The sequence below is a fragment of the Nuphar pumila genome, chromosome 12, assembly GCF_984573655.1.
Source record: "Nuphar pumila chromosome 12, dmNupPumi1.hap1.1, whole genome shotgun sequence".
Classification (NCBI taxonomy): Eukaryota; Viridiplantae; Streptophyta; class Magnoliopsida; order Nymphaeales; family Nymphaeaceae; genus Nuphar; species Nuphar pumila.
Genome location: NC_143260.1, coordinates 659,441 through 683,610, shown reverse-complemented (window position 1 = coordinate 683,610; position 24,170 = coordinate 659,441). Strand labels below are relative to the sequence as shown.

Sequence of the window (24,170 nt, the reverse complement as noted above, 5' to 3'; positions counted from 1 at the left end):
TGTTTGATCTAATGAATGAGCATAATAATGGTAATATTAACGAAAGTAATGATATTGATATGAATGATAGTGATATTCATGATATGCATGAGAGTGTCAATGGTAACACTCAGGATGATCATGAAGGTGATATGCCTATTGTTGAACCTCACAATGAACTTCAAACATATTCTCGTCGTACACAAAGCCAACCACCATGTGCATTAGAAAGGTATACCCAAAGTCAAGACATAGATCAATCTAGTCTCAAAAGATCTACAAGGATATCCCAAGCTCCTAATAGGTTTGTATCCTATGAGTCTTTTGAACTCTACTATAAAGTTTATCTTATGACCATACATTCTTATGTCGAGCCCTCTTCCTATAATGAGTTCAAAAATCATCATAAATGGATTCAGGCCATGAATAATGAATTAGAAGCTTTAGAAAAAGTCAAAGCTTGAGAGATTCAATCATTACCTATAGGAAAGAAAAACATAGGATGCAGATGAGTCTATAAAGTTAAAACCAAAAGTGATGGATGTTAAAATGTAAACTGCAATATATATATATATATATATATATATATATTATTTAATATTATTATATTTTCTTTTATTATTTTCTTTTTCTATTTTTTTATTTTCTTTTTTAGCATCTAGTTTAATAGAAACTAGATATTTTGATCCAGTCAAGTTCCTGTTGGAACTTGACTGTGCAAGTAGCTGTTGGACTGTAGTCCAACAGCTATAATAAATGTTGTTGGACTATAGTCCAACAGCTATAATAATAAATGATGTTGGACTGTAGTCCAACAGCTATATTAAGAGACGTTGGAATCCAACGTCTCTTTTTGGAGAGCTCAAAATGAGCTCTCCTCTCTCTCCCATTTTTTTGTATATATAGGGGTGAACCCCTTCAATGTAAATCACAATGCTTCTTAAGCATTTTGTTCATGAATAAAGTATTATTTATTTTTCAAGTGTTCTTCCCTTTATACCCTTTCAAGGGTCATGCTTGTAGTGTCTCCAATAGACACTTGTTTGTGAGTTATTTGTGCATTTGTTGAAGACCACCATTTCATTACATGGTATCAGAGCTACGAAATCCTTAGATCTTGAAGTGCTTCCGCCTCGATTTCCGTGCCATATTTACAAAAGGTGTTTCATCACCTTGTTCTTGGCTCAAGAAGATTTGTTTGAAGAAAGGCGAACTTGTGCTACAAAAAAATTTGGTTTTGTATCCTTTCTTATTCCTTTGTCTACTCTCTTTCTTTTCTTTTTATTTTTCTCTCTCTCTCCTCCTATTTATTCCTCTCTTACCCTTGTAAAAGATGGATGACAATGATAAGATCACCACCATTCCTATGAAGCTAAATGATACTAACTATGTAATGTGGGCTTCGATTATGAAGCACCACATTTGGGGAAAAGGTTTATGGGGTATAGTGGATGGTTCCGATTTGGAACCTAAACTATCTCTTACCAAGAAAGAGGGTGATAAAGAGGTTCCTCTAACGGAAGAAGAGAAGAGTAAGGCGTTAGCCACTTATGAAAAGAAATGGAAAGAATGGAGGATAGGGCATGCAAAAATTATGTCATGGCTCATCAATAGCATAAACATTAAAAAATGCTCTAGTCTAGCTAAGTTTGAGCATGCCGATAAGGCTTGGGAATACCTCAAAAACATGTATTCCCTTAAAGATATTGCACATGTATGCAATTTACAAGATAAAGTTCGGACAATGACTCAAAAAGATAAAACTATTCGAGAATATTATAATGAGTTGTCCGAACTTTGGGAAGAGTTGGCTCTTCTTGAGCCCAAATGGCATTGTGCCGAAGACATCGAGCTTCGCCAAAAGCAACTCGATATGGAACATTTCTATCAATTTGTGAATGGTCTAAGGCCGGAGTTTGAATCCACCAAATCGGCCCTTTTACATCGTGGAAAAATTCCTTCTATTGTTGATACTATAGAAGAGCTCACTATGGAGGAAAATAGACTTAGAAAAAGTACTCCAAAAGTTGATGATGACTCCGTTTTAGCTGTATCTAGACCGGGGAATCATACTCGTACTTACAAGCCGCCTCATTTTGGAAGGCAAAACGGCGACTTTGATAAAAGAAAAGTTATTTGTCATCATTGTCATGAACCGGGGCACTATAGGCCTCAATGTCCAAAGTTAAAAAGAAGAGAAGAAAAAAGAGTTGCATCTGTTGAATCTGAGTCAAAAGATCAAGATGCACCTGTGTCTATGGCTCAACTGATGGAAATCCTTCAACCTCTTCTCAAAGGGGTATCCTCCTCAACCGAAGCCTCAACTGGATCGGCAATTGCATCTTTCTCCGTGTGTCAAAGGTTTTTACAGCCGATGGCACATCTCTCGAAGTAAAAGGAATAGGATGTTTTGAAAATCTTCAAAAATCCAAAAGATTTTTTATCCCAGAAGTTAGATATATCCCTAAACTTAATTTGAATCTCTTATCTGTCTCGCAAATATCTGATTATGGATGTAATATCTCCTTCTCTTCTCATGGTTGTTGGGTACAGGATCGCCAGTCAGGGAAGCTGATTGGGGAAGGCCATAGAGAAGGAGGACTTTATTACATGGACTTTTTGGAATTACCCAAGAATGCATTTTGTTATAATATTCAGAAATTAGAATTGGATTTATGGCACAAAAGGCTTGGCCATCCTCATATGTCTAAAATTCAATATTTTCCAAGTTTGGAAAAAATTTGTAATTCTGAAAATTTTTCTTGTAAAGACTGCATTCTTGGCAAAATGAAAAGGTTACCATTTCTTAGTAGAACTTTTGTTTCCTTACGACCACTTGAGTTAATACATTCGGATATTTGAGGCCCCGCACCAGTTATTTTCAAAGGTGGTTATACATATTATGTCATTTTTGTTGATGACTTTTCTAGACATACTTGGATTTATTTTCTTAAACATAAATCTGATGTCTTTGCTAACTTCCAAATATTTCATAAAATGGTTAAAAATAAGTTTCAAAATGATATTTCTGTTTTTCGCACTGATTCAGGGGGAGAATTTGTGTCCAACGAATTCAAAGACTATCTCAATTTACATGGTATTACACATCAAAGATCATGTCCACACACTCCACAACAGAATGGCCTAGCCGAACGCAAACATCGACACATTATGGAAACTACTAGAACATTGCTAATTGCAAATCAAGTTCCAAAAAGTTTTTGGGCTGAAGCGGTCCTAACTGCCACCTACCTCATTAATAGGATGCCATCTTCCTCAATAAAGAATACAACTCCAATAGAAAAGCTTGTTAATTTAACTCCAGATTATTCTAGATTAAGAGTCTTTGGATGCAAATGTTTTGTTTTCACCAACAGAAATGATAAACTCTCTCCTCGTGCAATCCCATGTGCCTTTTTAGGATATGCTGATAATAAAAAAGGCTACAGGTGTTTCGATTTTCAAAATGACAAATTATATGTGTCAAGAAATGTATCTTTTTTGGAAAAAGAAAGCTTCTTTGAATTTGAAAAATCCAAGGATGTCACTGAATACTCGTTTTTAATTGATCCAACTTCAAAATCCAATGAATGTGATGTTGGATGTGACCTTGACAATGATCAAAGTCCTATTGTTGTTGAAAATGATGATAATGAAGAGCAAATCCATAGGGATGTTAGTCTACAATATTCAAGACGTAGAGAGCAAAATCTTCCATGTGCATTACAAAAATACTCTGAAGTCCCACCTAGAAGAACGTCTAGAATCTCTAAACCTCCAGAAAAATTTGTGTCTTATGAATCTTTTTCACCCACGTATAGGGCCACCATTACATCAATACAATCATATGTTGAACCATCATCCTATTCTCAAGCAAAAAATCATATAGAATGGATAGAAGCCATGAAAATAGAATTGGATGCACTAGAAAAGGCCAATACTTGGACGATACAAGATATTCCTCCGGGTAAGAAACCTATAGGTTGTAGGTGGGTATACAAAGTCAAAACCAAAAGTGATGGGACCCTGGAAAGATATAAGGCCCGTTTAGTAGCAAAAGGATATGCCCAAGAGTATGGCATCGATTATGAAGAAACATTTGCTCCTGTGGCCCGTATGACCACTGTTAGAACTTTAATAGCCTTGGCCTCCATTAGAACATGGCCTATCTTTCAATTAGATGTCAAAAATGCTTTCCTGAATGAGAATCTCGTTGAAGAAGTATACATGGAAGCCCCACCTGGTATTACTATCCCTAAGGGTAAAGCTCTTCGTCTAGAAAAAGCTCTTTATGGTCTTAAACAGGCTCCAAAAGCCTGGTATGACCGATTTAGTCATGTTATGCTTGATATTGGTTTTCAACCTTGTTTAACTGACACTGCTTTGTTTGTTAAGAAATCTGATGCAGGCATCATTCTTCTTCTTCTCTATGTGGACGATATGATCATCACCGGAGGCGACAAACAGAGAGTTGCAAATATCAAATCTCTTCTTAAAACTCACTTTGAATGACTGACTTAGGTTTATTAAGATATTTTTTAGGCATTGAAGTTGCTTATTCCCCTCGGGGGTATTTGATATCTCAATCTAAATTTGCTCTTGATATCGTTTCCAGGTCTGGAATTACAGATGATAAGAAAGTAGACACTCCAGAAGTTATCAATGTTAAAATGAAAATTGATGATGGAGAACTTCTTGATGATCCTACTCCTTATAGACAGCTTGTTGGAGCTCTTTCTTATCTTTCCATTACTAGGCCAGATATAACTCATGCGGTTCATACAGTCAGTCAGTTTCAGCATGCTCCCACCTCCGTGCACATGGGAGCGATTTTGCGTATTATTAGATACTTAAAATCCTCTCTTTCACGAGGACTCTTCTTGTCTGCTTCATCTTCATTAAATTTAATTGCATATACTGATGCTGACTGGAGAGGTGATCTCAATAATAGACACTCAACTACTGGTTTTTGTGTGTTCCTAGGTGAAACCTTAATTTCGTGGAGGTGCAAGAAGCAGCAGAAAGTCTCTCTTTCCTCCACCGAAGCTGAATACAGAGCCATGGCAACCACCACTATGGAGGTTGTTTGGCTCAGACGATTGCTAGCAGATATGGGAGTTAAAGCAACGCAAGCTTCAAAGATGTGTTGTGACAACAAAAGTGCGATCTACATTGCAAGCAACCGGACATTCCATGAGCGCACTAAACACATTGAGATGGACTGTCACTATGTCAGAGAGGAATACTTACATGGAACCATTGATCTGCCATATGTTACATCAGAATATCAATTAGCAGACTTCTTCACCAAGCCTCTCGCTGCTCCCAGATTTCACTTCCTCTTAGACAAACTTTCGCTCATTGTACCGTAAGTTTGAAGGGGAGTGTTAAAATGTAAACTGCAATATATATATATATATATTATTTAATATTATTATATTTTCTTTTATTATTTTCTTTTTCTATTTTTTTATTTTCTTTTTTAGCATCTAGTTCAATAGAAACTAGATATTTTGATCCAGTCAAGTTCCTGTTGGAACTTGACTGTGCAAGTAGCTGCTGGACTTTAGTCCAACAGCTATAATAAATGCTGTTGGACTATAGTCCAACAACTATAATAATAAATATTGTTGGACTGTAGTCCAACAGCTATATTAAGAGACGTTGGAATCCAACGTCTCTATTTGGAGAGCTCAAAATGAGCTCTCCTCTCTCTCCCATTTTTTTGTATATATAGGGGTGAACCCCTTCAATGTAAATCACAATGCTTCTTAAGCATTTTGTTCATGAATAAAGTATTATTTATTTTTCAAGTGTTCTTCCCTTTATACCCTTTCAAGGGTCATGCTTGTAGTGTCTCCAATAGACACTTGTTTGTGAGTTATTTGTGCATTTGTTGAAGACCACCATTTCATTATAATGGATCACTAAAAATGTACAAAGTTAGGCTAGTTGCTAAAGGATATAGTTAAGAATATAAAATAGATTATAAAGAAACATTTGCCCCAATAACTAGGATGATCATAGTTCGAACTCTCATCACCATAACATCTATTAAAAAATGGCCTATTTTTGAAATGGATATTAAAAATATATTTTTAAATGAAGCCCTTAATAAAGAAGTCTATATGGAACCTCCACCCGAGTTAGGTTTGACACATGAAAAAGTTCTTCGATTACAAAAGGTTTTGTATGGTCTAAAACAAGCTCTTAAGGCTTGGTATGATCATTTTAGTGATGTGATGGTTCAACTAGGATTTAGATCTTGTTATACTGATATTGCCTTACTTGTTAAGTCCTCTACTGCAGGTATAGTTATCTTAATCCTCTACGTGGACAATATGATTATCACAAGAGGTGATAAACAGTAAGTTAAACATATCAATGATGGTCTTAAACGAAACTTTGATATGGCAAATCTTTGTTTTCTTCAATATTTTCTTGACATAGAATGATAGAAGTTGCTTACTCACCTCGAGGGTATTTTTTGTCTCAAACTAAGTATACAATTGAGATAATTGAAAGGTCAGACCTTACAGATGAAAAGAGAGTAAACACGCCAGAGATCATTAATGCAAAAATGAGGACAGATGATGGATAACATCTGAAAGATCCAACTCTATATCGCCAAATGATTGACACCGTATCTTACCTTTTCATTACTCATCCTAATATTGCTCATGCAATTAATACTGTTAGTCAATTCCAATATTCTCCCACTACAGTACATATGAGTATTGTAATGAGAATAGTTAGATATATTAAAAATACTATTAATCATTATCTATTTTTATCATCCCCATCTCCATTAGATGTTATTGCATATACTGACTTTGATTGTGGAGGGGATGTAAATGATCGTCGCTCAATAACTGGTTTTTGTAGGTGATTCCCCAATATCTTGGAAGTACAATAAACAACAAAAGGTGTTCTTGTCCTGTGCAGAAGCTAAATATCATGTCATGGCCACTACGACTTTTGAATTGGGGTGGTTGCGATAGTTACTCGAAGATTTGGGGATTTTCATATTCGCGCCCTTAAAATTATGTTGTAATAACAAGAGCGCGGTCTATATCACAAGCAATCGTACATTTCATGAGCGAATAAAGTATATCGAAATGGATTGCCATTATGTCCATGACGAATTATTAAAAAAGACCATATGAGTATCAACTAGTGGACTTCTTCACTAAGGCGCTACCATCTCTTAGATTTCACTTTCTTCTTGACAAACTCTCAGTTGTCATTCCATGAGTTTAAAGAAAGTGTTAAATAATATGGGTAGTTGTTATATATATATATATATATATATATATATATATATATATATATATATATATATGTGTGTGTGTGTGTGTGCGTGTGTAATTATAATATGCATCACAATCTAAGGGTATTTTGGTCTTTTGACGACTATAATAGGTGTCATCCCTTTTTTTATTGTTTTTATTTTGTCGTATTGTCAAGGGAATTTTTGTCCTTGACAATACAACAGTATTATAGCTGTCGGGAGCTCCCAACAGCTAGATTTCTAGTCGTTGGGGAGCCCCCAACAGCTATTTCTTGGAACATCTCACTTCCTCTTTGTATATAAATATGGGCCTTGAGCCCCTTGTAATGTAATGCATCTTGTGTGCATTTGATACTGAATAAAGATTATTTTTTACGTCGTTGTGTGTTCCTCTAAGCCCCTAAGTGACTATTGTGTTTTTTGTCCTTTTTGGGGGTTTTGTATTTGCCTCTTGTTTGAGGTGTGTGTAAAGAGTTCTTGGTTTCATTACAATATCAAGGTTGTAAGTATCGTATTGTTACTCATATCAGTCAGGCGCAAAATAAGATATGCATTATATCATATAGTATTTAAAAAATCATAAATTTTTAATAAAAAATTTAAAAATAAAAAAAAACATGAAAATCAGAAAAAATTAGCAAAAACTCTAAAAAAATTATAATACATGAAACAATGATGAATTGCACAAAATACAACCATAAATTCACATATTAAGCATTTATGTATCTATGAGTTACACAAGAGATCATCATTAACTATCTCACAAGAACAATGTAAAATATTTAAATATCTTACAATTAAGAACATGTCACAAGACTCATACTTTCATATTATATAAACAAAAATATTATGGCAATAGTTGCACTCGATTTTCAATCGGTTTGCACTTATTACTTGAGTGTCTCATTGCCATATTTATTGGACGTGCGGAGCCTTATTTCTACCTTGATATAAATCCCTAATTTTTGGGGTTCCAACTGCACGGTAAATTGGTGGTAGGTTGCAGGGGGGCAGCACCCCCTACTCGTAAGGTGGGGGTTCGGGGGTGTGAGCCTCCGAGACAAAAAAATTTTGGAGGACAGTTTTGTAATTTTACTCAAAAGATTTTTTTTACCTTAATCCACTTCTTTGAATGCAAAAATGGTGAAAATGCACTCTTACTTAAGCAAACTGCAAAAGCCCTCTCCCATGCGCATAGATCGGCCCGCAAATTGCTCTCATGACTCCTAAGGTATGTTGATACCACTCTAATAGCCTCTACACAAATGAGGAAATCGGTCCTCAAGAGGTCTTTAAAACCCAAAAAATAAAAAGCAAGTTTTGACCCTTTTTAAAGTGCATTGAAGGTGTATCGTACGATACGGCACGATACAGGTTTGTATCGTACGATACATATGATACATTGTATATCATATCGCTTTTGCCCATAATAACAATACATATTGTACCGTATCGTACGACACTTACAACATTGGCTCATATATTTAAGCCTCAGCATATGAAAGAGGCAACTATAGATGTAAGAGTTTGGTATGGCAGCTTGCACTAGAAAGTGCTCGCCACAGCCAAAGGATACAACAAATCATAAAGCTGCTACACTAATGCAATGGAAGTTCTGGAGAACAAACTAAACAATGTCTTTCCAAAGGTGATTTCAATGAGGTTGTATACAAAAGAAGTTTTCACATTCATATGAAAAATTAACAATGATGGATGATATTTTTTTCTTGTTTTTTCAATTGTCAAAACAACATAAAAGGCCTAGGCAATGCCTAAGCATCACTCAGGATGGCTTACAGTGTCAGTTCTCACCTTGGAACCCTTCAACATTGAGAACTACACCCTCTCCTTTCCTCTATTCTTCTACAAATCTTCCTATTATGTACAAGATTTTTGTTTTTGAGTTTTTACATTCTTGAAAGAGCAAGAGGCAACGAAAGGTAGCATAGTCCATTGATGTGACCAACCATAGTGCTATTTTATGTTGACCTCATACTATGGCCAAACAGATGTGATAAAGGTGATGCTCTACGTTAATTCCCATGTAAAAGGGCATGATTCATATCACTGAAATCTCCAAAAAACAAGCTAAGAGCTATGTAACATGGGTTGTAAGGACTAGGTATCCGTGTCCACATGGACAAGTACAAGTTAGGTATGGAATATGGATACAGGTGGGTACAAGCCTGACCTAGATCCAGTGCCAGACCCATTTTCTTATGCCCACACCCATAAAGAGCAAACACAAAGAAGTTTCTCATGATTCTCAACTTAATATTTTATTAAAAACTAAGTATGCAAAACATGTAAAATAATGCCATGAGACTAAAAAATAACATAATCATAAGTACCACAAAAAGGATCAATAAGAGAAACACCTAATATCATAACTATTGTCCTTTAAAATGACCATAAAAGGCATTTAAGTGAATGACTTCCAATAAGAAATTATGCTCAACACCTTATGCACAAATAAACAATCTTATTCATCATGTAAGGCAATCATAAGTGCACAAGGATCAAATATTAATATAAAAATTATGTATTCATAAGTTAGATTATAATTTTTAACACTTCATATGCTATTTTTAATACACCAAGAGTAAAGAGAAAAATTAAACACAAGTTTAAGCAAAATTTCATAAGATCATACTTGTGAAATACACACAACATCATTATTTTAAAATATCTCAAATTATTTTAAAATATATGACAATTTTTCAAAAGAGAACAAAACAAAGTTCAATAATAAATACGAACATGATTTGACATTTATAATCATGACTTGTTCAAATAAAGCATCTAAATGCCAACAATACATGCTCAAGCATACAAGATTACATACATATATATCAAATAAAGCAAGTTTTGAAAAAAAATTAAGATTCAAACATGATTTCAAATACATACATATATATAATTTCACAAGATTAAACAAATAAGCCTTATAAGATATTTAATAAAAACAAGTGTAACAATAATTAAAAAATTTTATTTAAAGTATTTTTTAACAAAAATAACAAAAATAACAAATATATATATATATATATATATATATATATATATTAAAGATATAAGATACATACCAGGTCAAGATTTTCCATGAATACAAGTCACATAACGATCATGAATCCTTCACGAAACACAAACTCGAACCAAAGAATCCTAAGACCCAAAAGAGGAAAAATGCCAAGAAGAATTTCTTGGCTCAGCTACCATATAATGAAATAGCAAAAAATGCAAAAGCAATGCCACTAACGGCTTACAAGATCACAATAACAAAAGTGCACAGGCACAAACTAATGTCACTAAGGGCTTACAAGATCACAATCACAATGTCCACAAGGATAAGTCCACTATGGGACAATACAATAACCAACAAAGGGCAACAACAAAAGCACTAAGTGCATATACAACATTAAAGAACTAAATAGAAAAACACAAAACATAAAAATATTTATCTTTATTGAGCATAAATGCTTAAGAGAAGCATTGAAAAATGAAAGGGGACAAAAGCCCATTTTTATACACATACAAGAGAGAGGAAGTCCTCAATATAGTTGTTGGATTGTTCCAACAACTCTATTGACTTGTCAACTCTATTGACTTGTCAACTCTATGTTGACTAGTCAAAAAAGAACCTATCAGCTATATTTGGTATTTAACCAAATAGTCCCTATAAAAACAAAAAAAGATAAAAAGAAAAGAATAAAATAAAGTACTAGTTTAACCCTAATGGGCGCAGCCTATTACAAAAATTGAAATGACCAAAATAATCCTAGTGGGTATTTACCTATTACATCATTTATAAATAATATATATATATACATGTACAACTTAACAGCTTGATCATGACAACTTAGTCACATTTTTGTGATTGATTACGTGTGTTTCAGAACTCTTAAAATGGATCAGCAGTAGAAACTTTACAACATGCATGAGAATATGTGGAGTTCATCCAAGCAACCAACCAATGTTTTTCAATACAATTCTTCAAACACCATACTAAACATAGTGCATTTTTTTCTTTGTTACCTTTTTCTTTGGGAATGAATCCACATGGTTCATTAGATTAACATCAATATTAAGTCAATCACATTTGAAGATAGAAAAACTCGAACTAAGAAAAAGAGCAAAAACCAAAATCATGCTTAAGGCCTGTTTGGAACTATGCTTAATGGTATTCAAAGTTTCAAGAACCCGAAATATCATACAATATGCAAAGTTTCTAACAAAATAATGTGACTTTCCCCCAATAAGTAGGGAATAAAAAAATGCTGTGTAAACCAAAATTTACCTGGATCAGACTCAATAGTACACCAAGACATCTCGTGCAGCCCCTAAGAGCTGCAAAAGCAAATAAAACAAAGAAAGAATAGAGTATGAAAATTTGCTATATAAATAGTCGATCCCATAAATAGAACATCAATTGTACGATCAACGTAATAAGACAATTTGGATATGTCTGCATCAGCTTGGCCATATCCACAAACGGAAGAGTTTCACTGAAGCTTTTTTCAAACTTGAATATCAAGACTGTGCAAATGTCACATGATAGTTGGAAATAATTACAAAAGTGGCAAGACTGCACCTAAGTTGGCAAATCTAATATATTTAGAAATGCAAATGTCACATGATAGTTGGAAGCATTTACAAAAGTGGCAAGACAGCACCTAAGTTGGCAAATGTAAAATATTTAGAAAATGCATAAAGCAAATATTACCATGTCAAGAGGGGAATAACGAACATGTACTCTCTTATATACCAAAAGAAACCATGTGCAGAAAAACAAATAGAAGGCGTTTAGAAGCATTCTAATGTTCAACAAAAAGTTCATGTTTCGCTCGTAATCGCATCTTGAGTTTGCTTAATGAATGTTGTTCTTGGAACCACATCACAAACATCTAAATCACAATTAATGGAATTATCATCCCTAATAAACACATAATATAATGTGAAACAGTAATCCCAAAGTGTATTGCACCAGTTTGCATTCACTCTACAGCAAAAAACATCTATGGCCGTGCTTAACCTTACATATACCACTAACGTTCACTTAATCATCCAAACCCTGACCCTCACTACATCCCTCAAAAAGATTTGCAAAGTAAACCCCAAAATTATGCCTTTGACTAGCAAATCGCTTGCCCAATTAACCGAAAAATGCTACTCATCATTCATCATCCAAAAAAACAAACTACAATCAATAGGATAGCGTCTCTGCAAAAAAACCCTAAATTGTCCCATCACACATGCAAACCATGGAAAGAGACTTACATCAAAGTCGAGTAAAGTGTCACACGAAGGTCGAGTTAGCAGCACTGGAATCTACTGCCGAGAGAGAGAGAGAGAGAGAGAGAGAGAGAGAGAGAGAGAGAGAGACCCTCTCCCTTGCCGTCACCGCCAGACTGAGAGGCCTTCGCCCTCAACCTCGCCAGTGCAATGATGGTAGGGGACGGAAGACGGGAGAAGGCAGGGTTTAAGGGTGAAAAACATGAGGGTCAATGGACTAAGGATTGGGACCCTGTCGCAGGGACAACCGCGCTTGCCATTTTGGTGGTGTCTGTAGTGACACGAGCGGGCACGCTGGAACACGTGGACATGGACACTGATACGTATTGTGAATATGTTAATAGTATTTTAATATTTGAAATACTTTTTAATCTTATTTCAATACAAATGTATGTTTAATATTACAATATTAAAAGTTAGTTTTTTATTGATTAAAAAATTAATTTATTCCATGTCCTCGGGTTCTATTAAAAAGAAAAAAAATCAAAATTACACTTTGAACCAACGCCACACGCCTTTGTGACTAGGTCCGGTAAAACGATCCGAGTAGCTCGTGACTTGGCTTGCTTTGACTCACCACAAAATCGTTCATGATCAATTTATATAAGTACCGAGCTGATTCAGCTCATTCAGCTTAAACGAGTCCAGCCGGAACATATGATGTCGACTCATATGAGCTTGTATATATATATATATATATATATATATATATATATATATATATATATATATATATATATATATATATATATATATATATATATATATATATATATATATATATATATATATATATATATATATATAATACTAAATATATATATTACAAGTAAATATGTCCATATATACATAAATATAAATAAATATATAATATATAAAGAGAAAGATATATGGAAAATCTATATATAATATGAACTATTATGTGTAATATATAAAATACATATAATTTTAAGTGTAATAATTAACATGAATTATTTTACAAGAGCACCCTTATGTTCAACTCGTTCGGCTAGTACCGGCTCTATTTGTGACAGTTGTTGTTGTTGTTTTTAAGGTTAAATTTGGATAAAAATGGGTTATGAGAGTGTTGCGCAGTAAAACATCAGCCTGTTTTCATGCGTCACAGTGACATAGTCTATTACCCCCTTGTTTCGGGTTCAAACACCATTTTGGACATTGTTTCGAAGGTTGATAAGAGTTCATTGAGATTTCATTCGGAACCGAATCTTGATATGTATTTGTTTGTATCGAATTTGAATTTGAACCGATTTTTTTAATAATAATGTGAGGTTATACGAAAAAGCTCCCAAAAAAGCATAAATTCGTACAACATTAAAAGGATTAGCATTACGTGAAAACAAGTTATCTGTTATCTTATACAAGCCTTTCATAAAATTTAATCTAGAAGAACCAAAGAAGTATGTGGTTTCACGCTTTTTTCAAATTCGCGTCTGTGTTCCTGATTTTTTTTCAACGGACCGCCTTTTCTCGGATCTGGAGCTTGAAGGTCCATTAAGACGGATCGAATTGTAAACCTGCTGCATGGGTCGTTTTAGTCAAGGTCCAATTCACCCTTACAAATTTTAATAATGGTGCTTAAGTCAATCACGATTTTGTGCCATTTAACATCAGCCTAAGCCCAGATTTAGTTGCCACGCTGTAATTCTGAGAATCACAACTCCTGTTTAAATCCGAATTGAGTTGGATCTTGACCTGAACTGGTGAATCACATAAAACTAAGCTAAGTTTCATTAAAATTAATCATTTAAGGATGCACGACTAACCGGCTCAGACTCAGCTCGGGCTTTAAAGGATCCGAGCTTGTACGTTGGGCTAAGGCTCAGACAAGCAAACGAGACGAGTTTGTTCAACCAACCAAGCTCGATAAGGCTTGGTCTGCTCAAACCTAGTATTTTGGATCCATGGACCCATCCCGCCACTTAAAATCCTTCTAGGGTTTTTCTACCGCCATTCTCACCACCCTTTCTCCCTCTTTCTCTCTCTTCCCTTGAACAAGAAAAAAAATGGTAACACCAGTTGGTATGCTCTCTCTCTCTCTCTCTCTCTCTCTTTTCTAGATGAGCTCAGACCGAGCCATGGATGGAGCTCGTGCCAGCTTGGTCCATTGTGCTCAGTGTGAAACATTGACCTGAGCTCCACAATGTATAAGCTCAACTCAGCTTGAGACAAGCCTGTACATCTTTTTTATGGGTGAGTCGAGCTTGTATATGCCAAGCTCAGCTTGAACCCGGCCACATGCATCATGTGAAACATTGTCCCGAGATGAGCTCAAGCTGAGCTGAACGCCAGTGGTTCAGGCTCCGACCGAGCTCAAGCAAATCCTATACACATACTTGAGTGAGCGGAGCTTGTACTTGTCAAGCTCGACTCATGTGCATCTATGTCGTCAAGGGTGAACATCGGGTCGGGCCAGGCTAGCCCGATTAGGGCCCAACAAGCCTGGCCTGTATTTACTTTCGAGCTTAGCCTAACCTAGTCACAATTAGTCTCGGGTGGTGCTCATACTCGAGTTGGGCTTGTCGTTGCATATAGGCCCGACCTGATTATCTAATCGGCTAGGCTGGGCTTGACTTTATTTAATCTTGGGCTACAAAGTGCAGCCCAAGCTTGACCCGATTTGGGCTAGGTACCTTAAGCCCGATGGGCAACTCCACATAATGGCCACCCTTTGCTCTGCTCGTCTGGCAAGGGCAACTTGTGAATGTCACCAAGTTGATGGGATATATGTAGACACCTTAATTTTGAGCAATTATTATTTTGTAGATTTTGTCCAAATGTTTGTTTTCTCAACGCATGGATGTCTTATGTTTAAAACTACACTTCTACTTTAAGTAAAATTTTGGCCTAGAAAATGATGTTCTGAAGCTTTACATTCAAAAGAAAATTAAAGAGGACACCATAAGCTTTCTGATACACTAAAAATCACCTTAAAGGAACATTAGGATCAAAAGTTATGGGCCAAAACAAGGTTTGTAGCTTATTTGAATTTTGTTCTAGATTCATAACCATTTTAGCTTGTCGCCCAAGCTCAATTGCCACATTGTTGTCCAAACCTACTTGTTGTCCTTGTTATTTGGATCTAGACCCTACTTGTCATTTTAAGGATGAATCTAGACCCAAATTGTTGTTTGAACTAAATGGATCTTGATCATATCCAAGCTTAATTGTCGTCCTTACTATTTGGTACCAAACCCAATTCAGTCTAGCTTGTCATTGTTACTTTTTAGATCCAAATCAAATCCATGTTGAATTATCACCCATACATGCTAAGTTGTCGTTTCAAGGAGTGGATCTAGATTGGATCCAAACCCATTTCACTGGGATGACAACCTAGGTTGGCACTCCTACTAAACCAAACCTCCTAGCTGTCATTTGGACCTAGAATTGCCTATTTTAGGCGTGACTCGCACTTGGAAGGTATTTTGAATATGAAAACTTGTCAAAAACCTTCATAAATCCTAAAACTTAGCATTTAAGACTTACCATATCTGATTTCTTTGCACCTAAGCTAGATCAATAGTTAATAGGAGCTTGCCACTTCATTCTTTTTTGCCAATCAAATTCAGGCCTATCCTATACCTATAAATAAATGACGTGCCTCCCTTAGTCCAACATCTATGATCTTGAAATCTTCATACCTAGACTTTGCCAAACCCATCGTAACCCAGTGCAGTCATACTTGGAGTATAAACCCATAACCTCCTACATCTAGATCCTTGTTTCACTTGTCTTCAAAGCCTCTATGTAGCCGAAGCTCTGTCTGTTCGTCATCATGCTCCTCATCGTCGTAAAAGGAGCTACCTAAGAATGAGATGAGACTCACATCCATCTTTTTTTTAATTTTATATATTATTTTATTCAAAATAAGTGTGAATTTGTCTAATGAACCATATACATGTGTCTTTTGGATCCTTTTCAAGTCTGGGTGGTGTTCCTAGGCCATCAAACTCACCTTTTTCTTAGGATTCACATATGAAGTACATGGTGCTACATGATAAAGCAAAGGTCAAAGGGAAACGTCTGACGAGGTTGATCCATTCTCACTAAAAAAGGAAAGACAATTTACTTGCAATCGGAGATCTCATATCTCCTTGAGACAAGATCTAGGTCTAGTTCAATTTTTTTTTTTTTGTCAAAACTCCATCATATCCACATATTCATAACATCACAAGTTTGAAACACATGTGACGTCCGTTGCTGTGAGGTCGAAGCTGTGGGCAAGAAGGGCCTCAAGAGTTTAACCAGCGGAGGCCGACAAATGTGTGGTTAATGATAGATGATACTTCATACCATCTTAAAGCCACCTTAATCTTCACAAATTGTGAGTTGTTGATTTTTCAGCATTTAAAAGTTGGACCTTATGGTAAATAGGACATGATAAAACCTTTTAAAATAGTAAATACAAAATGTTAAACACATCTTCACAGTTACATCCAGGGGTGTTGATGGGTCGGGTTTACCAGGACCAGGACCAGGACCAGGACCAGGACCAGGACCGTACCAAACCCCATAAGGTTCGGGTATGGTGATAAATAAGAAGACTCGATTAAGACCCGAGTCCAGACCCAAAGGTCCAATTAATACATAAATCCGGGTATAATTTGTGAAATTTTATATCAGACCCGAGACCAACCCAAGTTTCAATTAAGACCTACAAATTTTCAATGTAAAAATGAAAAAAATAGTATTTTACCGGGTATGGTCAGGGTTTGGTTTATTTAGTTGTTATCGGGTTCAGGTATGGCTCTCTTATGGTGGGTTTGATTAGAACCGAGTCTAGACCCGCTACCATACCCAAAAATTAGGGCCAGGTCTGGTTCCACCTGGGTTCCAAACCCAACCTGTTGACACCCTTAGTTACATCTATCACTTGATGACTAAATTCATAAAATTAGAGTGTATATCATGAAATATTTTTTCATATATATATATATATATGGTCAATATTTGGTATTATTTAATGGCAAAAAACTATTGAATTGAAAATTGTAAGTTCAAGCTTTATCTAATCAATTTGATCACATAGACGTGTTCAACATGGTCTTGTGCTTAAGGATCAAACCTTAGATTGTGTTATTTTAATCTAAAAATGTGATTTTTTAGTCACACCTTTAGTGCATTGTGGACAGTTGATTTTTAAAGTCCTTAAAAACCTGCTTACATGTTACAATTAAATGATTCAAAACTCATGTTCTACTAAACAAACCTTCTGGATTATATCCATAATGTTCAATCTACAAAAAAATGTGAAAAATATTAAAAGGTCATTTGTAGTCAATTGTTCCTTGACTTCAATAGCGCCCACACACATATAAGGCAGACATAGTCTGTAATTATTTGGTAGTAATGAAGGTAGAAAACTATTGAATAGACAACTTATTGGTTTCATATTTTTTGATGTTTTGATAGAATATTGGACCTTAGCAATATGATCTACATGTTTTGTTTAGTAGGAAGTAAGTTTTGAATCATATGATTATAATATGTAAGAAGGATCTTCAAGGGCTTCAAAAAACAATGGCTCATAATATACCAAAATTCCATGATTATAAAAATGAGAAATTTTCATCGAAAGAACACATGATCCAAAGTTTGATTCCTATAAAACAAACCAAGTTGAATACATCTAATGGTTAGTTTGAGTTAATACAAGTTGCACCTTTGATTTTTAGCTCAATAGTTCTATACCATCATTAGTACCAAATATAGACCATATATAAATATATGGAGAGAGACAGAATTATGCTGCCCTTTTTTTGCACCATTAGGACCCTTCCATAGTTATATTTTTAGGTGTTTTGTGTTAGATTAGAGCTGTTAGATGTGTTTATCATTGCTACAATCTCTGTTTCTACTTGATTTGATGTAAAAATGTGAACACTTTATCATCAAATTTTAGTACAATATCAATCATTGATTTTTTTTACCTTTTTAAAGTATACATCCAAACAAAAAGCTGCATAATAAAAAATATGTTTTTTATTGAGTAAACATTAATAAATACACCTAATGGTTCAGATCTAATATAAAACTGAAGCAGGTTATATGTTCCCCTTAAAGACACACAATTTGCTACAATGCTTGTTTGGGGGTTCGAATGTGCACCACGTATATAAGCTCATGGGGCTCGTATCCCCGTGTGTGTTGGCATCACTTAGCATCGGAGTTCGGTGTGGTTGCAAAGACTTAAGTACCCTTTCCCGCCATTCCTGCCAAGAAACGATGGTTTGAGAAAAGGTCAAAAATGTCATTCATCTAGAAAAGTGAAACGACGGTTCGAGATCCTCCATCTAGAAAAGTGAAACGCCAGTTCGATAATGATGTTAACTCTTCAAAGTCCAAACGTTCCGTTTTTGCCCTAAGCAGTAAACTTTTGCACCATCTGCTGTAACATGAGCTCCCTTTGACGATGCACCCTTTGCCATCGTCTGCTGCCATCAGACCCTTCTTTGCCGCTGTCTGCTTCCATCAGAGCACCCTTGCTATCGTCTGCTACTGCCAGAGCATTCTTTAGCGTCGTCTGCTACCTTCAGAGCAACCTTTGCCTTCGTATGTTGTCACCGAAGCATCCTTTGTCGTCGTCTACTGCCGTCGGAGCATCCTTGAGACAACGATTTCGCAGTGGCAACATCGTTGCCACCATCAGCTGTGTCTACCTTCTGGGTGTTTCTCCTCCACTGTAGGATTACCAAAACTCGTATCGTTTCGGTAAATTTTGTAAGGTTTCGTTATGTAAACAAATCGATTTGTAAATCAGAATGCTAAATCTTACAAGTGGTTTTACTATTCATGCTAAATAACACCTATTTTCATATTGAAACAAATCGATTTGTACCTATCCACCTTCTGAGAGTCAAAAAATAGTTAGCACGATTTGTTCTTATGAAGCAACAACGATTTATACGTTTGAAGCAGTAATGATTTAATGAAATTACCATAATTTGTTCTTAAGTTTGATAAATCGTACAACAATGTTTACTTATGAAGCCCAAATGTTACAACGATATGTACTTACTTATAAAAGTTGTGATTTATACAACGATTTGTAAGTTTGAAGCAACAACGATTTATATATTCAAAGCATTACCGATGTGTATTTATGAAGTTACCTCGATTTATACTTAAGCTTGCTAAATCTTACAACGATGTTTACTTATGAAGCCAAATATTGTAACGATTTATAATATTGGTGATTGTTTAATAAATGAGATAATTTATAATATTATATACTTGGGGAGACGGTTGTAACATATAATGATGCAGTTAAATTTATGTGTTGTGCAGGTTAGCAATGTCTAAAGCTCGTCAAACAAGAAATCCTCTGTCGTTTGATTTCATGAGACTTAATGAAATGATTTGCCATTCCCATCTATATGAGCGTTATGAAGGGTACCAAAATATAATGAAGATTAAGAATGATAAAGAAAGGGACAAATCGTTGGAATTATATTATGTGGAGGATTATTCATCAGATATTGAGGCTAAAGAGCAAATGAAGCATGGGGAAGAACTAAAGATGATGAAGAGAAGAAAAAGCAAAGGAAGAAGGAGGAGGAGGAGAGGGAAAGGCAAAGAAAGAATAAGGAGGAGGAGGAAGAGAAGAAAAGGCAATTGAAGAAGAAGGAGGAGAAAGAGAAGGAAAGACAAATGATGAAGATAAAAGAGGAAAGACAAAGGAAGAAGCATCAAGATGAGGAAGAAAAGAAAAGGTGAAGAAAGAAGCAGGAGGAAGACGAGAAAGAGAAGGAAAGGCAAAAGAAGGAGAAGGAGGATGAGGAACAGAAGGAAAGGCAAAGGAAGGAGAAAGAGGACGAGGAACAGAAGGAAAGGGAAAAGAAGAAGCAGGAGGAGAAAGAGAAAGAAAAGGAAAGGAAAAAGCAAGAGGAAGAGAAGGAAAGCGAAAGGAAAAAGCAGGGCACTACAAGAAAAACACTAAGTAGCGACAAAAATTTATGATAGATTTTTTTCGTCGTAAATTGGCGATGGATTAGCGAGAGAAAACTATCCATCATTAAAATAAAAAATTAGCGACAGAATATTATCATCGCAAAATCAGTCACTAATTAGCGATTTTTTTTTGGCTAATCCGTCATTAATTAATAATGGATTAGCAAAGAAAAAATTCGGTCTAAAACTCCGTCGCAACTTAGCGATGGATTAGCGACAAAATTTTTTCGTCGCTAAATAGGGACAAATTTTTCTGTCACTAAGTCGTCGCTACTTTTCAATATAAAATGACCCATCTTGGGCATGAAATTGTTTCCCTGCTCTCTCTCTCCTCTTTCGCCGATCCACCACCTTTTCTCTGTCATCGCTCGATCTTCCTCTTCGTCGGCCATCCTTCGAGTAGACGTCAGTGACCAAAGTCACCGAACACCACCACTGTCTCCTTCCCTGCTGCCACTGACGACCATCGACCGTCGATCATCTCGCGTCACTCCCTCTCTCCTACTTCCTTTTTCAGCCAATCGAGCGTCGATAGCCATACCATTGTTGCTTTCTTTCCTCCATTCTGCTCGTGTTCCGACACCTAACGCCGACGTCCACAAGAACACCCTTTCCATCGCTCGCACCTGTGAGTTCTGGCGATGAGACCCTCCTACCTCTCTCATCGGTAATCGCTACCCCTCGTTGTCTTCTCCCTCTTCGTTCCTTCCTTTTTCGGCAGGTCGACAGGGGCGATTTCCCCCTGCCATCTGTCACTTTTCGATAGGAGCGATGCCCCTTCCATGTGTCCCTTGTTAGTAGGGGCTTTTGCTCCCTGCCTTTTTCCCCCTACGATAGGCAGGCAGGGAAAGGCCCTGCCTACCCTCACTCTATCACGCAGAGGCTTCGACCCTTGCTGCTCGTTTTTCTGACAACAGAGCAAGGGTAGTGCCCTGCTTTTTGTGTCTTTTTCGATAGGCAGGGGTGATGCCCCTGCCTCAACTATGTCTCACTCTTTCATTTCGGCCGGCAGGGGCGATGCTCCTGCCATCATTAGGGTTACTTCGACAAGGGCTCTGCCCCTGCCCTTCTTTTTCCCTCGGCAGACAGGGGTTCGCCTCTCTGCCGTTATGTTTAAGCAACAACAACAGAGGGATCCACCCCTTACCGTTGTGTTTGCTCGACCGACAGGGGCGGAGCCGTCCTACCGCAGCGGCAGGGGGATCCGCCCTCCCTGTCGTTGTGTTTGCTCAACCGGCAGGGGGGCCCATACACCTGCCGCTAGTACTTTCTAGCAGAGGGCTCCGCCCCCTGCCCTTATTTAAGCAACAACAACAAAGGGATCTGCCCCCTGCCGTTGTGTTTGCTCAACCGGCAGAGGCCTCGCTTGTGTCTTTGTCTTTGGCCGGTAGCCTGTTTTCTTCTGCTTCTCCCTGTGTCTTTGTCTTTGGCCGACAAGAGTAATATGTATTGCAGGTGCATAACAGAGTAAAATACGTGATGCTTAATGCTAAGCATCATATATGGCTTAAAATGCTATGCAAAAAGAAACAAACAAAATGCAAATCGGGTAAATACCCGTGGTGAGTAAGTGATACAGACGCATCACATGTTATTTACTTTATTGGATGCATCATTTTTTTGTTCACACACTCACTTAGTTGTGGATATCTAAGACTGCTTTACTGGAGTTTGAAGATCATTCTGAGCATGATTTGAATGTATGAAAATAGAAGTGCTCTTATTTTTGGAGTTCGGACTCCATGCTAGTCATGGTAGTAGTTAGTGGGATATTGGAGTGTGTTTGTTGTAGATACATATTTGACATTGTTGTGGTATGAATGAGTGATTTTATTACCATGTTTGATGTGACTGTATTCATGCTTGCATGAAGTTATTTTTAATTTAATTATGCCTTTTATATGGAATTGTATCATAAAAACATGCTTCAAATGAATGTATCGTGTTGATGAATGTGATTTCATCATTCTAAATATCCTTGTGATAAGTGTAAATATAATGTGATGATTTTGCATATGAAAATATTAAGTTATCAATGCATGCATCATAGTTTTTGTGATTGAATAACATTATATATATATATATATATATATATATATATATATATATGTGTGTGTGTGTGTGTGTGTGTGTGTGTGTGTGTGTGTGATATCAAATCATTATATCCACCATGAATGTATGATAAATTAGATATTTTCTTTATCATAGCATTCTTATGATTCTCTTTTAATTGGTTAGGATAGTATTCATAACAATCGTCGCCCAAAATGACTGTAAACCGTGAATGGATATACTGTAGGGTAGTTGACAATGAGGTATCACTTGAATATATGGATAGTGTTAACATTTTTATTGAATTTGCAATGGCAAGTGTCAATACCGTGGATCTCATAGGTCGGATCAGGTGCTCTTGTATGATGTGTAAGAACAATCGATTTATAAAACCTCATGGCATTAAACATCACCTATACATGAAGGGTTTTGTGAGTGATTATCAGAATTGAATGCTGCATGGTGAAGAATTTTAGAATAATTTTGACGCACGGGTGGATGCGGTACACGATAATTCATATATGGATTTGATATTTGATGCTGCAGGACCAGAACTGGGTTCTGCTATGGGTCCTGGTGATGTATCAACTGGGGTAGAGAAAGAAGCAACAAACGATGCAGCTAATAGATTTTATGATTTACTTAGAGATGCTGATGAGCCACTTTAGAATGGTTGTGAGAGTCACACTATCTTGTCTGTAGTTCTTCATCTAAAGAATTTGAAGTCCGAGTATAATTTGAGTCAATCATGTTTTGACCATTTGTGCTCTATTATGAAGACTATGTTGCCCAAAGACGAGAAATTGCTACAAAATTTCTATCGTGCGAAGGTTATGGTCAGCGCTTTAGGTATAATGTATCAAAAGATATATGCTTATTCAAATCACTGCATGTTGTATTTCAAAGATAAAAAAATAGTAGATCATGTTCGTCTTGTGGGCATTCTCGGTTCAAGCTAAAGACAAGAGACAATGGTAGCACGAGGTCAAAAGAAGTGTCATACAAGTCACTTCGCTACTTCCCTCTCACCCCTAGATTGCAACGATTATATATGTTTTCGAGGACAACTAAACACATGAGATAATATGCAAATAAAGTTTGACATGATGAAGACAAGATCACACATCCTGTTGAGGCGGAAGCTTGGAAGCACTTTGATCGTACTAATCAGACCTTCGCAATAGAAGTGAGAAATGTTACACTAGGTTTATATACAGATGAATTTAATAAATTTGAGAGTAGATCAACTCCATACTCATGTTAGCCAGTATTTGTCACCCCATACAACCTTCCTCCAAGCTTGTTTATAAAGCGTCAAAATCTTTTTTTGTCTCTATTGATCCCTGGTCCGACCTCTCCGGGCCAAAATCTTGATGTATATTTAAGGTCATTGATTGATAAACTGAAAATACTGTGGGATGACGGTGTTCTCATGTACGATGCCCAAAAAAACTAAAATTTTAATATGAAGACTATTGTTCTATGAACAATAAGATGATATGTATGACTTCTCTTATGGTCATGATGTCGCACATGGTATTGTGATCATTGCAATTTTTTTCCTCTTTTCCTTCATCATCCATCACAC

The 24,170-nt window shown here is 36.2% G+C and overlaps 1 protein-coding gene across 1 annotated transcript in view; it reads right to left on the bottom strand.

Annotated features, from left to right (window-relative positions):
- Positions 1-12,667, bottom strand: part of LOC149819567 (ubiquitin carboxyl-terminal hydrolase 2-like) — a 32,644-nt gene extending 19,977 nt beyond the window's left edge. The window contains exons 1-2 of the mRNA XM_089982923.1: positions 12,548-12,667; positions 11,568-11,617 (exon numbers count right to left, since the gene is read on the bottom strand). Coding sequence (XP_089839049.1) covers positions 11,568-11,598 — 31 coding nt within the window. The 5' untranslated portion in view covers positions 11,599-11,617; positions 12,548-12,667. The remainder of the gene's footprint in view (positions 1-11,567; positions 11,618-12,547) is intronic.
- Between the last annotated feature and the right edge of the window lie 11,503 nt (positions 12,668-24,170).